The following is a 15,618-nucleotide window of genomic DNA, read 5'->3' as shown; positions in this document are numbered from 1 at the left end:
GTGCGGCGGCCGCCCCCTGCCAGGGGTCGAGGCAAGTCTCCCGGAGAAAGAGGAAGGGCCACCCCTTTAAAAGGGGCCGAAAGCTCGCCCCGAAACGCAGACCTCCCCTTTAAAAGTGTCCCAAGTCCTCCGGCTAAAAGAGGCCACCCCTTTAAGGAGTCCAGGGTTCTTCAAACAGCAGGCCGTCCCTTTAAGGGCTCGGGAGTTGGCTTTTAGTCTTCCACAAGCAGCCACTTCCCCATTAAGCTTAATTTAAAGGACTTCTTGCGTGGGGGGGGGAGGAGGTGAGAAACCCCACTCGCCCTAATTCTCCCAACAGCACAGTTCTCAGTTTGTCAGTGTCTGTTCAGCGGCTTCCCCTTTAAGGCTGGCGTTGTCGTCTGCTTAGTTCCGTTGCCACCCCTTTAAGGAGATTTAAAGGGGCCTCCTCTGGGCCCAGTTCCTCCAGCCTCCGCCTCTGGTCTCCAAGAAAGGCGCGAGGGGGGGCGGGGCCGCGGGGGCCAAACCTCCAAAGCCCCGGATGTGAGGCAACAGTGACGGGTAGAGCTTCTCTGTCCGCCGACATAAAAGTCTCTTCCTCCTTTCCTCCGTCTCTGTCTGACGTGTGCCTTAGGGTATCCAGAACGGCCGCTGGGCACCGGGGAAGCTCCAGCGTACCCTCCCGTTGTCTCCTTTGGAGTCTTGGGCCCCTTCTCTACCAGGACTTCCCCGCCCCTCCTCCCTCTTCCTCCTCAGCCTACACCTCCTTCCTCTCTCTGCCTCCTCCCACTCTCCGCCCCCTTCCCCTCACCCCCCACGGCCTCAGTTGTTGATAGGTTAAGAAGTACACGTCAAGGCGAAGGGCGGAGTCACACTCGGAGGAGAGGGCAACATGGAACCGCCCCCAAACCTTGGATTAGGTTACGTCAGGTTAGCTCCGCCCTTCCTCGAGTCTTGTGACTCGACTGGTTAGAAGTGGGTGTTTGGGGCGGTCCCCCGTGGCCCCGCCTCTTCCTGCTCTTGGTTTTATTGGCCCGCCTTCTGACGGCGTCCAGGAGTCGGGATGTGGGGCATGAGCTGTGGGGGCGGTTGGCCGCTGGGCGGCGCGAGGCTGGGCAGGTGGCGCTCCACAGCCACTTAACGTCGTCTCTCCCTTTCCGCCGTCCCGCGTGGCCCACGGGTGCCCTGTGCCTCGCGCACGCGCGCGGCGATGCCACCGCCCGGGTGGCAGCTCGGCGACCGCTTCGCGGCGTGGGATGACCCGAAATCGCCGCGTGCTTGGCGAGCGCTGGGTGCAACCGCTTCCCGCTACCGCTGGGTTGGATGAGAGGGTGCTGGCCTGCGCTCTCTGAGAGCTAAAAAACATCTTGCATTATGTGCCGGGCGCTTTCTCACATTTGCTAACAATTCTACGAGGTAGATACTGCTATGAGCCCCATTTTACGGAGAAGGAGGGGAGTTGACGAAATAGCGGGTTGTTAGTTTCCCAGCCAAGATTTGGGCTCAAGAAGCCTATCTCTAAGGCTGGCCGGTTAGCTCAGTTGATTAGAACCACAGTGTTGATAACACCAAGGTCAAGGGTTCGGATTCCCATATCGGCCAGCCGCAAAACAAAAACAACAAAAAAGGCAGCCCATCTAGGGTCTGTGCTCTAGCCTCTGGTCTATTCTGCCTATGAATTATGAAAGATGGAGAGTGTCACTGCTGGCCTCTGGTTGCCTGAGTTAGCATTTTAATGTGGCCTTGCTGACATGCTCACCTTGCTTTCTCATCTATAAAACGGCTATAATTCCCTCTCACAGGGCTATGTGCAGGTCGAGTACCTGTGACAGATTGTTGTAGGTGCTCAGTTGTGGCTGATTACTCTTAGTTCTTGAAGCCCACGGCAGGTTCTGGCCTGCACGTTAGGAGGAACTCAGGGCCATTTCAGTTTCCTTGTTGTAAGTGAATTGGGAGAACCCGGACCAGGTCCAGGGTCAGTATCTTTTGGAGCTGATTCAGAAAGTGTCCCTCCACACAGGAGAATTCTCAAATCACGACAGTATCTCCACTGACTAGTCCACCTCCTCTCTGTACCCAATCCCCCTCACCTTCCCTGGCACCACCCCTATTTCTCAGTCTTTTGGGGGCCAAGGTAGAAATATCAGGCAGTGCTGCCTCAAACTTGGCTAGAGAGTCACACAAAAAAATCTCAAACTTGGCTAAAGACACAAAAGAATCAGAAACATATCCAAAACTTTACTAGAAATATAGAGAAAAAATAAAACTGCCTTGGAGGTTTTCCCTCCCTCCAGGACGGATAGACCGACAAACAGATGAAACTCCTAGGTCCGATGGCGCAACTCCCCATCCATTTCTTCCTCCTCCAGGAGCAAGGCATCTAGCTCCTCCAGCCGCTGCTGCAGCAGGGGTCCCACATCCCGGCTGGGGGCCAGGTTGGGAGTAAGGGTCCTGCCAGCTGCAGCCCGGACCCCGCGGGATGGACGCCGAGATCGAGGAAGACTGCTGTCCCGAAATTCTACAGCCCGCCGGAGCTTCCTTGAGCTGGTGAAAATGAGAGTCCCATTGCGCTCCCGGGGTTCCTCAAAGATGGTCTCAAAGGTCCTGGACCAGGCGGGGAGAGGAGCTGGTTACCAGCATGTCCCTGGTTCCAGCCTTCCCTTTACCACCCGTGAGCCTTTAATGTTTCTCACCTCCTGGTCGTGGGTGACTGGTAATTCTTATTGGTGTAAATTTCTTCCAAGCTAAACTCCTTCTTATTCAACCTGAGAGCAAAGAGCAGAGGTGAATGAGAAACCATGGGCCAGCAGGGCCTGAAGAAGGGTTAGGTAAGGCCTGGTCTGTATTTCAGTTTCTGGGACATGCTAGGGCCAGGAGTGCTGCCTGAAGCAGAGATGTAGTTCTAAACACAAGCCATGTCCACACCTAATTGAATCCTCCAGGCTGGCCAAGGCAGCTCCATGCCCAGTGAGTCTCTCACCTGACTGGTCGAGGCAGCCCCATTGGCGTAAGGTTTAGTTGAGGACGGATGGGGGTCCTGCGTATTCTGAATCGAGAAACCTTTCCTATGGTCTGCAAAAATGGGGCAGAGGGTAAAAGAGTGGCATGGGCTCAGGCCCCCACTTGTCTCCTCCCCTCACCGGTACTCCTACCTTGGTCTCAGGGTCTGAAAGCACCTTGTCTTTTGAGACTCTTGGCTCCTTCCCCTTGGATGAACCCAACCTGCAGAGAAGGTCAAGGCTCAGGGACAAACAAGATTCACAGCAACATCCCCATCTCCTGCCCACTGGGTACTTAGGGAAGGAGGCTGAGCCCAGGCTATGGCCAGTGTTTCAAAGAGGGTTTATTGAGAGCACTACCTGGATTCTGCTGGTTCGGAGAAGGAGGAAGTGGATGCAGTGGGCAAACAAGATGTGGAGAGAGAAGGGGAGACTCCCACTCCTCCAAGAGGGAAGACTTCTTTCCGGAGACAGGGCCGAGGGGGTGGTGGGGCTCGGGCCATTTCCCCACCACCCACAGTGTGCCGCCGTGGCCGTGGCCGGCTTGGTTGGGGTGGAGCAGGTGGCCAGGTGCAGGTACCTGGGCTGGGAGGCCCCAGATCAGGGCAGGAGTGACTTCTGCCCAGAGAGGGCTTAAGAAGAGGTGCTGGGGTATTGTGGTCCTGAGCCCGCCACTGATGGATAGGGGGCCGGGGACTAACAGACTCGGTGCCCTCAGCAGCCCCAGACTGCTCAGCTTCTGAGATGGCGATCTTCAACTCCAGCTTCATGGGGGGCGATGGGGGTGGGGGCTGCGGGGCTTTGTTGGGCGTGAGGAAGATGTCGGCGAAGCTCTCCAGCTTGGAGCGGACGGAGCGGAAGAGGGGGGCCAAACCCCAGGGACTGAGGCGGGGGCGTAAAAGGCTGGATGGCTGTGGGGTCGATGGGGGCTCCAGAGCAGGATCTGGGGCTAAGGAAAGGAGAGGGTCATGGGTGTGCACTCTTCAGCTGAAGGTGTCTAAGCCCCACCTCAGAAGTCTTCGTCCCTCCCCCAAACACTAAACTTTGTCTGCAGAGGAATAAGCCCACCTCTAAAACACTAAGTCCTGCATGTAGGAGTGAAACCTTAAGCTTCATCCCTCTACCTGAGTCCTTACCTGGTAGTGGGCTCTCTGGAGGGTCTGTGGGCAGGATAGATGGCTGGAATGAGGGTTCTAGATCCCTGGCTGGAGGCATTGGCTGGTGAACCATCATCATGCACTCAGCTCTGGAGTGAAGGGACAAGGTGAAGGTTGGGGGAGCTTCCAGGTCCAGATCCCATCTGAGACAGCACCTCCCCTATCCCTTACGGCTTCTGAAGTTGCTACAAGGAATGGATAAGTAAATCCTGATTCCCCTAGCTCTGGCTATCTGGATGACGAGTGTTGCCTGGATACTTTGATAATGCCTCCCCAACCCTCTCACCTTTGTGCTGGGACGATGAAGTTGGGGCTGTCATCGGTGAAGCCCTGGATAGAAACAGAGGATGTCTGTGGAGGGACAGGGTGCAGGGAAGCCTCCTTAGTCCTCCACATCCCAACTCTTTCAGACCCCAGATACCTGCTTGGGTTCATACCAAAGACTTTTTTTTTTTTTCCCCATTTTGGTGGCTGGCTGGTAGAGGGATTGAACCCTGGACCTTGGTGTTATCAGAACCACAATCTAACCAACTGAGCTAACTGGCCAGCCCAAAGACATTTTTATATAGTCTTTGCTCAGGCAGTGTCCACCACCTAAAATGCTGTCCTCCTTGCCCTGAGAGAAATCTACCCCAGACTCAGGCCTCCTGCCCCTGGCTTCCATCCCTGCTGGAGTGCGTGGCTCCAGTTACACCCCTGAAATCCTTACCCTAAGCTCACATACCGCAGCTGGAGATCTGGAACTGGCAATGTCTTCCAGCATCACCACCAAGGTAGGTTGGGGGGCCTGGTCCACCTTTTGTGAAGGGCCTTCCTCTGGGCCAGGGGTTGTCCTTGACCGCCACCTCAGGGTGAAAGGGGACCGGTGGATTCGGCTCAAAGGCTCTCGACACAAATGCAGTGGGTCTGGAGGCCTAGAGAGGGAACAGGAAGATCAAGAAGGGCTCAGCTGTGTTCCCAGTTTACCTCCCATTCTGCCATGCTCACCTGGCCTGTGAGGACCACATGGCCCGTCTGGGCGGTGAGGCAGGCGGCTGGCTGTGGACAGAATCCTGATGATTGCTGCAGTGCTGTGGGAAGGCAGTCTCCTTCTGGGGATCCAGGGGGACCTAGGAGAGGAAGAGGTGTCAAGAACAAGGTGATAGAATGAGGGTGGACTGGACAGGTCCCCCTAACAGTGCCTTTAGCCACAAAAGTGACAGAGATTATAGCTAGAATTAACTCAAATCCCCAAAGAGGTGAACTGGACTGAATTAGGGGCAAGATATTAGAGTCCTGAGCTGCAGGTGTGGGGCCTGGGTAATCTCACCCAGGCTGGAGAAATAAAAAAGAGAGGGTGACCTTGGGTGGGTCACTGCCTTATTTTGGGGCTTAGTTTTTCTCATCTGTGCAATTGAGCCAAAGATCTCAGCCTGCTTCCCAAGGATGTTGGGCTGGGAAGAAAGCAGAAGGGTTTCTCATATTTAGAGTTCTAGGGATGTGGTTCCAGCTCAACAGGATTGGTGGAGGGGTGATGGGCACTGGAGACCCTGTCCAATTCCAGGTTGGAGTAACTGGGAGCCAAGCAGGACTTTAGCATTAGGGAGGCTGCCTGAGTGATGGGCAGAAGAAGGTGTTTGGACCTCAGGTATCCTCAGATGTGGTCTGAGATCCTGAGGAAGGTATGGGGGAAAGAGTCTCTCAGTTCAGGGGGCTCACCATGTGGGCAGCCATGACATCTTCCAGCACCACTGCCAGGACCCGCCGAGAGGCCTTTTCTAGGGGCGAAGGGGTCCCCCGGGGCTGCAGCCTCGGCCGTTTTGGGCTCCCGGCTCCCCATAATGCTCGAGCCAGGGGCTGGCGGCACAGACGCGACTGGCCAGGCGGGCTGGAGGGTGAAAGAAGCAGAGGACGGTCGCCTGAACCTGTCGTTGGCTTTATAGTTTCCCGGTACGGCCGCCAGGATCCCCGGCTCCCGGGTTCAAGACAGGCGGGCGGGGTGCGCTCTCACCTGGAGTCCCCGGGCAAATCCATGGGGGAAGCGGCGGCTCCGGGGGGTCCCTGGGGGATCCCAGGCTGCGGCCTGGGGTAAGGGGGGAGCGGGGGAGCGGGGAGTAAGGGCCAGCTCCTCCCCCGGGGCTCCGCCCTTCATGGTCCGCCCGCGACTCCCGGTAGCCCACGGGCCGGAGCCCTGGGGCGCGGAAAGGCGTCCCCGGCCGGCCGCCCGGAGCGGGTGTTCTCCCGCTGCTGCCGTCTGGATCAGAGGATCACTCGCACCCTGCCTCGCATCTGCCCCGAGAACCTGGATTGCGGCGGCCCCAGTTCTCCCACGGCCCGAGCCTCCCGGGGGCTTTGTCCCTGCAGATTCCGCCCTGAGATCCCCAGGAGATTCAGTTTCCGCTGGATCTCTCTGCGATCCTCTCCTGCACTGCCAGCGAGTGGCCGAGAACTTCAAAGCAATCCTCTACACACCAACAGTCCTCCCTCCCACCAGATCCCCTAGACCGGATCCCTGTGGAAAGAATCCTATAGCGCGGTTCCTCCAATCAGACGCCGCGCGAGGATCCTCCTCCCCCTGTGAGCTTCAGCTCCACAGAGCTCCACTCAGACAGGGGCGGCCGGAGCTTAAGCATCACAGAACTCAGTCTGGATCCCCGGGGATCCACTGTCAAGCAGATACCCCCTTCGCTCCAATCCCGGGAGGTCCCGCCCACGCCTCCCCTCCCGGCCCTCCCCGGATCCCCGCCCAGCGTTCTCCTCAGTCCGGGACCAGATGGTTCAAATGTTTCCTTCCCCGCCCTCTCTCCAGCCACTCCATGCCCTCCCCCGCGCGCCGCTCACCGCCGCCTCCCGCGGGTCCAGGGTCTTCCACAGCTCCCACCTCCGGCTCCTTTAAAACCAGCCTTACCTAGCACTGCCCAACCGCCGAGGGCCTTCTTCTCGGAGCGCCTGGGCACCGCCCAATCGCCGGTCCCCGTCTTCCGGGGTGTTAAGAAACTAAGTGAAGCCGCCTGGCGGCCATCATCCCTACGGGCAAAGCGGCCGAATCGGGCAGCGCTGGCATTATAGTCGAGGGCAGACATCGCAGTCCTCGTTGAAGGTAGTGGACAGGATGGCGTCATCTGTTGAGGGCCGGTCAGTGGCCAAATACTATGCCAGGTTTTTTCAGCTTCTAAGGCAACCGTAGTGAAGCCGGAATGACGCCACGTTTTTTAAGGGCATTTTCAGGTTCTTTCGTTCCTAGGCCGATAAACGTGGACTGAGTGCTAACGACATGTGAAATTCCAAATTTCCTGGAGAGGCCAGATTTGAAGCCTGTTCCGGCACCGGCCTGGGTTCCTCAGTGGGGTTCCCACGGCACAGAGCTCGCGCTTGGGAGGAGCTGCCGAAGGCCCTGAGCCCGAACACCTGAAGTCACAGACTAGGGCTGGGGCGGCCTCTGGCTCCATTGCTTGCGCTGTAGCCTGGAGAGATGGGGCTACGCAGAAGTGAGTTGGAAGCTGGGGGCGTTGAGCTTCACTTCACCTGAGTGTTGTATATTTCTTCCTGGAGGAGTGGGGGTGTCTGCGGGCCGCGCAGAGGGCTCAGTATAGGGGCCTCATTGCAGGAGACCAATAACCCACCTTTTCTTGCGCGGTGGGGCTCAGCCCGATTCCCTCTTTCTGTTCCGGGCTCCCAGGAGCCACTCTCTTAAGAGGGATCTGCTTGATGGGAGGTGTAAATAGTCCTGAGGAGTAAGGGGTCAGGAGATCCTGCTGCTTGGGGAGGCTTCATCGTGGATCCTTTACTGGGAGCCACGCTGTTGGTGGGGAGGAAGTGGTCATGTACTGGCTTCTTGCACTGTGAAGGCACCCTCTCTGCCTAACCAAAGCCCGGGAGTCCACTGGTCTCCTTCCCCAGGATTCCCTGGTCCAAACCAGTCCTTATTCTCTTGATAGAACGAGAGAGGCTGAAGCCTAGAATCCTGGGTCTGAGATCAAGGTGCAGAGGCACCTCCCAGCTCAGCATAAGTCTCTCTCAGGGGATTGAATGACGAAAGTAATGAAACAGAAAGAATGATATGGAAAAGAGCAAAATTGGTAAGAGCTCGCATGGAACGTGGACACCCCCCAACTCTGTTCCCAAGGACTCATCCAGATTGAAGCTCTCCCAGGACTACAGTATCTCTCTTTGTAACTCAAGGCCTGCTGAATCCTCTGGAATCCATTATGAGACTTGTGGCGGTAGTAGGCAGCAGCTCTTCCAGCTAGAGCTGTCCTCTGTCCCTCTAGCTCAGGGCTGGCTGTGTATGGTGCCTGAGGGTATTCTTGGAGCTATGGCGATGATTCATTCAGCTGCAGGTGCCTGGAGATCCTTCTCAACCTTTAGTGGAAAGCTAAACATACAGGTGTTTCCCAGGCCCCAGGGTGGGAAAAGCCCACAAGAGCAGAACAGGCCTAATCTGAATTTTGATTCTCTAGTCTCCTGAAGATGTCAACAACACCAAGGACAGAGGGAGTAGCCTAAAGAAAAGGCCTGGGCCTGAGAATCTGGTAGGAAGGGCCCTGCCCTGGGACCCTAACTTGGGGTACTGGAGTTCATCAAATTCAAGTCTGAGGTAGACTGTGGCAATCTGAGCCCTCAGCCCAGGCCAGCAAGAGTGAGCCCTCATAGCCTCATGGTCTCACCTCTGCACTTTTTGTGATTACCTTTTCAGCAACAACTGCCTTACCCACCACCTGTGTACACACCGCAGCTTGTGGCCATTGTGCTGATCCAGTGGTAAGAGGCTGCACACAGCCTCCAGCAGGACTGGTGATGTGGCTGGAGATTGGCAGTTAGTGCACTTTGGTGTGTCATTCATCGGAAACTCTGAGCCCCTTTAGACTCTGGGTCTCCCTTCTTAACTGTTCCTGGCTTCAGTAGTCTCATATGTAAGATGGGAACAATAAACCCATCATGCTTACTTCAAAATAGACTTGGAATAGTCAGGCTTACTTCAAAATAGACTTGGAAGACCAAGAGCAAGCGAGAAGACACATCCAAATGTGCTTGATAAAGAATTTAAGTCTCAAGCTACAGGTAAGAAGTGGATGATAAAAACTGCTACTTCTTCCTCTCAGACAGCCCTGTGCCTTCTGGTCCTCAAGCCAGCTGCCCTGCTCAGTACTGTGTAGAAGCCGCTAACCTGAGCTGTAGATCAGCCAGGGGAGGTTGGGTTGGGTTGGGTTGGTTGTGGCTATAGGGTATTGAGATGTGTGGGATGCTTAGTTATAGCCTTTGCCAAGAGCCACTCCTGAGAAATGACAAGAAGCCTTGGGTTTGGGTTGCTGCTCTGGTTTGCATCAACCATTCAACAGATTTCAACACCTCCCATGTGCTGTGCCCTGGGGAGAGATAGGTGCCTGTGCCGTGGGAGTTTGGGGTTTGTATCACTGCATTTATATCCCTGTATACAAGATTGCCACTGGCTCTGCTGCTTCCCTCAGCTTCAGTCCTCTCCATTCCAAAGTACTTGGTTCAGCCAGGTTTTGGCACATTTTTGCCCAATTTAACTCCCCTGATGTGCAGTATTCAAGACTCACCTCTAGGGGCTCTTCTGCTCTGCTTGGCTACTTCAGGTTACTAATTTTGTGTTTTAATCGGAGAAGGCTGGTCCTGCCCATGGTCTACCTCTTTTTTCCCAGTGTAGAGAGCCACCTGCCACCAATTCCGCCTTGGCCTGCCTTTTTATTGGTGGGGAGATGCTTAGGCAGGGGTCAGGCTTGTAGGATCTGAGCTGTAAAGTAATAGCGCTTATGGTGAGGATGTTGGGAGGGGAGAGGTTGGGAGGGTTGGAGAGAGAGCAACGAAAGGTGAAGGGAACTGCCTGTGAATATCAGAAATAACAGTATGTCACTGTGCCAGCTATCAATTTATTACCTCTCAGCTCCAAGTTCATCCTTTTTTTTTTCTGCTCTGTGAAAATGGATCTTTGCCCTTTAAGTATTTTTTCTCTGCCAGCTGGCATCATGTTAAGTTTTGTTAATAGAAGGCTGTAGGAAGAAAGAGTTTTGCTTCCTTGTTCTAGTGAGCCCTGCTGGCAGGCTCCTCCAGTGCAAGTGGGTTCCCCAGCTCCCAGCTTCTCCAGCGCCGTGCGTGGTGGCCTCCAGTCCCCCCTGGTGCCCTCCTTGGATGGCTTTGTAGTGGAGTGTCTCTAGTGAGACACCTTCCCATAAGCAGCTTTCCCTGGCACCCCAGACAGAAGATTTCCAGCAAGTTCCACCAGAGTGGCAGCCCAGTAACTTCTTTTTGTTTTTAGTTTTTGGTGGGTTTTTTGGCGGCTGGCTGGTACAGGGATTGAACCCTGGACCTTGGTGTTATCAGCATCACATTCTTTTTTTTTTTTTTTTTTTTTTTTTCCTTTTTGAGACCGGCCCCCCCACCCCCCCCCAGTGAGCACTGTGAGCGCACCGGTCATCCCTATATAGGATCCGAACCCGCGGCGGGAGCGCTGCTGCGCTCCCAGCGCTGCACTCTCCCGAGTGCGCCACGGGCTCGGCCCTCAGCATCACATTCTAACCAACTGAGCTAACCAGTCAGCCCCTAGCGACTTCTGTGCCCTCTCCAAAAAGTTCTAGATCTCAGTCCCAGGAAAGATGGAGGCTTTTTCTTATATGCTCTACGTCAGCCTGAGGGGTAGTGGCTGCTCCTTTATATCTGCTATTCTTGCATTTTTTAGAGTTTTCTTTACTTATTACTGTCTGTAGTGGGCAGTGTTCCTACCCCCCCACCCCCCAAAGATATGTTCAAGTCCTAACCTCCCCAGTTACTGTGAATGTGACCTTACTTGGAAATAGAGTCTTTGTAGATGTAATCAAGTTAAAATAAGGTCATACTGGATTAGGATGGGACAGACAACAGAGGCACAGATTGGAGTGACACATTTACAAGCCAAGTAATGCCCAAGATGGCCAGCATCTACCAGAAGCTAGGAAGAGGCAGGAAAGATTGTACCAAGGGTCTCATGGCATGGCCCTGCTGATGCCTTGATTTCAGATTCTAGTCTCCAGAACTGCTAGAGAGTGAATTTATTGTAATCTGTGATGGCAGCCCTAGGAAAATAATATACAACACAGTCCTTCATTTCCTTAACTCCCTGTTATAGTTGATAGGTTTTTTTTTAATTAATTTTTTTATTTTTTGTACATTTTTTTAATCGGTTGATAGTTTTTTATATTAAACATTTCCTTGTTCAAATTACCATGTAGTTTCTCTCTCCTGATTGGACCCAGACTTAATCTATCACTAACAAAAATATCAGATCTCCATACCAGTCAGCCACAAAAAAAAAAAAAAAAAGGAATATCCAGATTTTCAAAGTTCCCACTGCAATTACTCTGCGGATATTTTAGAGAGTAGGCCACTGGCAGGAGAGGGAGAGTCTGCATTAGAAACATGTTCCTTAAAGTCATTTTGAATGCTGCTGCTACCATCCCTGAGAAGAAAATAGAAAATGAGCGCAGATAGTGCCTGTGAGGACAAGCTGGCTCAGCTGAAGCAGAGGAAGCGGAGCTGGGCAGCTGCCAGGTTGTCTAAAAGTGACTCCTGGTGTCCTGTGATTTCAGGTGGAGGCCAGATCTAGACAACATTCAGAAAACATGTCCAGGCAGGGGGTTCTGGAAATGGTTGTGACTGATGTTCTGGGCTGGGAAGGCAGAGGGACAGTGGTACTCAGGGCTAGAGTGACAGTGCTGGCGCACGGAGGTCCATGACACAGAAAACAGATTCATACCACTGTGACTTTTCCTCCAGAGAAAGAAAACAGCCTCGACATGGGACAGCAGGACCTCGGGTGGTCAAGAAGCCTCTAAGTAAGGGCTGAAGTATCTGTTTATTGGTTCAACACATTTGTTGAACTCCAGCCATGTGCCAGACAAAGGACACTGGAGAGAAGACAGAGTCCTTGTCCTCAGGGAGAGAGACAAGTTGATGGAGTTTGGATGTGTTGTCCCCTCCAAAACTCGTGGAAATTTGATCTCCAATGTGGCAGTGTTGGAAACTGAGTCATGGGGGTGGATCCCTCATGAATCGATTAATGCTCTCTCTGGGGGAGGGGGGAGTAATGAGTGAGTTCTCGTTCTGTTAGCTCCTGCGAGAGCTCGTTGCTTAAAAAGACCCTGGCACCTTCTCTCTCTCTCGCTTCCTCTCTTGCCATGTGATGTGCTTGTACCTGCCAGCTGCCTGCCACTTTCCACCATGAATATAAGCAGCCTGAGGCCCATGCCAGATGCAGCTGTCCCAGAATCGTAACCAAATAAACCTCTTTCCTTTATAAATTACCCAGTCTCAGGTATTTCTGTCATAGCAACCCAAAACAGACTAAAACACAAGTACATAGACCAGCTCATGGTGAGATAAATACTAAACTCAGCTTATATACAGGTTCCCAAAAGGACACGTAAGCAGAGCTAGAGAAGAAGAGAGCTTCCGAGAGAACATAATGAATAATGTGAGAATTTAAGGAAAGGGGTTCAAAGGTCTTGCACGGGGGTCATCACAGCATGTGCAAAGGTCCAGAGGGGAAAATTCAGGAGGCTGCAAATAATTTGGTCATCACCCTATCTGAGCTAATACACCCCTTTTAGAACAAATATATCCATATATTTTTTAAAAAAGATGATGTGTAAGGGGATCTGAACCCTTGACTTGGTGTTGTCAGCACCACGCTCTCCCAAGTGAACTAACTGGCCATCCTTATATAGGGATCTGAAACCGTGGCCTTGGTGTTATCAGCACCACAATCTCACAAGAAAGCTATGGGCTAGGCCTAGAACAAATATTTTGAATGCTTTTTTACTATGATGAGGTAAATGAATAGCGAAATAACCCATATACAGTTCTACTTTTATTTTTTATTTTATTTTATTTTTTTTAAAAAGATGACCGGTAAGGGGATCTTAACCCTTGACTTGGTGTTGTCAGCACCATGCTCACCCAGTGAGCAAACTGGGCATCCCTATATGGGATCCGAACCCGTGGCCTTGGTGTTATCAGCACCGCACTCTCCCAAGTGAGCCACAGGCCGGCCCCCAGTTCTACTTTTAAAAACCAGTATAACCCTACCTGTAATTTAAATGATTTCCCTACAAATAAAGGGAAATCATTTATTTTTAAAAAGTGTATACCCAATAGTATACTGTATATAAATGAGAGTAAAAACTACAAATACATGAATGAATTTTAGTAGCAAAAGAAGCTAGAAACAAAAGAGTGCATTCATACTGAATGATTCCATTTACATTCAATTAGAGGCAAAACTCATCTATAATGTTAGAAATTTGGACCAGTGCTTACGCTTGGGGAGAGGTAGTAAGAAGGGACATGAGAGGGTCTAGGGAGCTAGAAATGTTTTTGTTTCTTGACCTGGGTACTGGTTATGTGGGTGTATTCACTTTGTGAAAATTCATTGAGCTTACACTTAGGATTTGTGCACTATTCTGTATTCTTTAAAATTTTTTAAAAATAATGTATATGTCAAAATGTAAATGCTTGGGTAGGACTTTGCCAGAAGATTTATTGAAGTTGTCATATGCTTGCAACTACATGGAGAATTTCTGTGAATACAGTAGCTAAAAATGCAGACTGTTACTGTGAGTTGTTGGTGATTCAAATTCCACATGTGGACATCTGTGTCATGTTTTTCCAAAATGGCAAACAATTCTTGGTAAGTTTCCAAACAAAATAAAATACAATCTTCTCTTGATTTATACAGGTGTCTGCCTTCCTGGAAAAGTCAGGATTAAAACTGTTTATATGTTTGTGTTGATACACAAAATGAATTCTGTACTCAGATAGTCATGAACCTGTTCTCACCTACATGAATATCCATGGGGCATTCTGAAAATGATGGAGAACAAAGGACAGTTTTTCATTGAGCCTGACTGTCTGTAGGTCAACTGATATCCCTGGGTTCACCCATTAATTTCAGTAGGTCCTCAATCACCGTGACCAAAAGATCCTGCTTCCATAAATTCACAAAACAAACCCTAGGGGTGGCCCTGCCCCCGTGGGGAACCACTGGTTTAGGGCCACGGGTTTAGAGTATGAGGTTTAGCATCTGGGGAGGGATCTGTACAGATCGGGAGGTGCAAGGATTATTCAGGGCTCAGTGAAGGTCAGAGAGTGGGAACTGCTAAGCATTGTTATGCTTGACTCCATTAAGATGTGTTAAATGAATGAGCAAGCAAATGAATGAATGGATGCTGCAGGTAATAAGGAACTATTGACATTTTCAATTATTTATTTATTTATTTATTTTTCACGGCAGGCTGGTACCGGTATTCAAACCCATAACCTTGGTGTTATCAGCACCATACTCCAACCAGCCATCCCTTAAATTTAATTTTTAATAGGTCTCAATTTTCCTACTTCTCAGGAGGGAAGGAGGATGTTCCATGATGGAAGGAAGGGGGAGAAGAGCATTCACAAATTAAGTTGGAGAAGACCATGAAATGAGACCTATGACCCACCCTTGACCTCCCCAAATTAATTTCAAGAGATTGTCTTACTGGGTTGGGATCCATAAGAATTTTCCCTTAATAGAACAGTACAAGACCAGGCTATTCTTGTAGAACTCAATGGGCCACAGAAGAGTCTGGAAAGAATCCTCCTGTGCATTTCTACTACTGTCATCTGAGTTAAGACCCCCATTTACTCTCTCTTGGATGAAGGCAAGCAAAAGCCTCTTCTCATCTCTGACTTCTCATTTTCCAAATCTTAAAACCCAACCCAGAGTATGTCACTCCCTTGCTCAAGAATATCCAACACTTTCCTGCTGCCTACAGCATAAGAACCAAAATGCTTGTTTAATTCTCAAGGAATCAGATCCCTGTATAGGCCAGCTGCAAAAAAACAAACAAAAAAACCCAAAAAACTCAGGGAAAGGGAGGGAAAAAACATTTACCATTGACATCAACTGCCTGCCATATGCTAAGAGTTTGTATTAGTTTCCTAGGGATGCTGTAACAAAGGTCCCCAAACTGGATGGCTTAAAACAGAAATTTATTCTCTCATAGTTCTGGAAGCTAGAACTCCAAAATCAAGGTGTCTGCAAGGCCATGTTCCCTCTGAGACCCTGTGTAGAATCCTTCCTGGCTGCTTCTTTTTTTTTTTTTCCTTTTTGTCTTTTTTCGTGACTGGCAACGGATCGCAACCCTCAGTGTCGCGCCCGTACCGGACCGGGACGGCAACGGGATCACAACCCTCAGTGTTGCGTCCGCACCTCGCTCAGCCAGTGAGCCGCTGGTCTGTATGTGGGATCCGAACCCTTGGCGGGAGCGCCGCTACTGTAGCAGTGCGCCACCGGGCTGGCCCCTGGCTGCTTCTTAACTTCTGGTGGTAGCCAACAATCTTTGATATTTCTTGACCTGCAGCTGCATCATTCCAATCTCTGCCTTGGTGTCACACTGAGTTCTCCCTATGTCTTTACATCTCTGTTTTCTTATAAGGACAACAGTCAGATAAGGGCCGATCTTACTGAATGT

The 15,618-nt window shown here is 51.5% G+C and overlaps 1 protein-coding gene across 4 annotated transcripts; it reads right to left on the bottom strand.

Moving 5' to 3' along the window:
- Positions 1–2,195: 2,195 nt before the first annotated feature.
- On the bottom strand, positions 2,196–6,988 carry LOC103609702 (proline-rich protein 14-like). Of its 4 annotated transcripts, none has more exons than XM_008594004.1 (12): positions 6,956–6,988; positions 6,126–6,197; positions 5,834–6,002; positions 5,123–5,244; positions 4,845–5,049; positions 4,422–4,486; positions 4,115–4,224; positions 3,339–3,927; positions 3,132–3,201; positions 2,960–3,051; positions 2,673–2,744; positions 2,196–2,583 (listed from the first exon to the last, which is right to left on the bottom strand). In XM_008594004.1, exons 2-12 carry the CDS (start codon positions 6,146–6,148, stop codon positions 2,304–2,306), a joined length of 1,797 nt encoding a protein of 598 aa, XP_008592226.1. In that variant the 5' UTR covers positions 6,149–6,197; positions 6,956–6,988; the 3' UTR covers positions 2,196–2,303. The 4 variants fall into 4 exon arrangements, with proteins under 4 accessions (XP_008592226.1, XP_008592234.1, XP_008592229.1 ...); XM_008594012.1 differs by having other exon boundaries at positions 4,422–4,465; XM_008594007.1 differs by having other exon boundaries at positions 4,860–5,049.
- Between the last annotated feature and the right edge of the window lie 8,630 nt (positions 6,989–15,618).

This window comes from Galeopterus variegatus, unplaced genomic scaffold (assembly GCF_000696425.1).
Source record: "Galeopterus variegatus unplaced genomic scaffold, G_variegatus-3.0.2 Scaffold162, whole genome shotgun sequence".
In the NCBI taxonomy this organism is placed as follows: Eukaryota; Metazoa; Chordata; class Mammalia; order Dermoptera; family Cynocephalidae; genus Galeopterus; species Galeopterus variegatus.
This window is presented reverse-complemented; position numbering and strand designations above follow the sequence as displayed.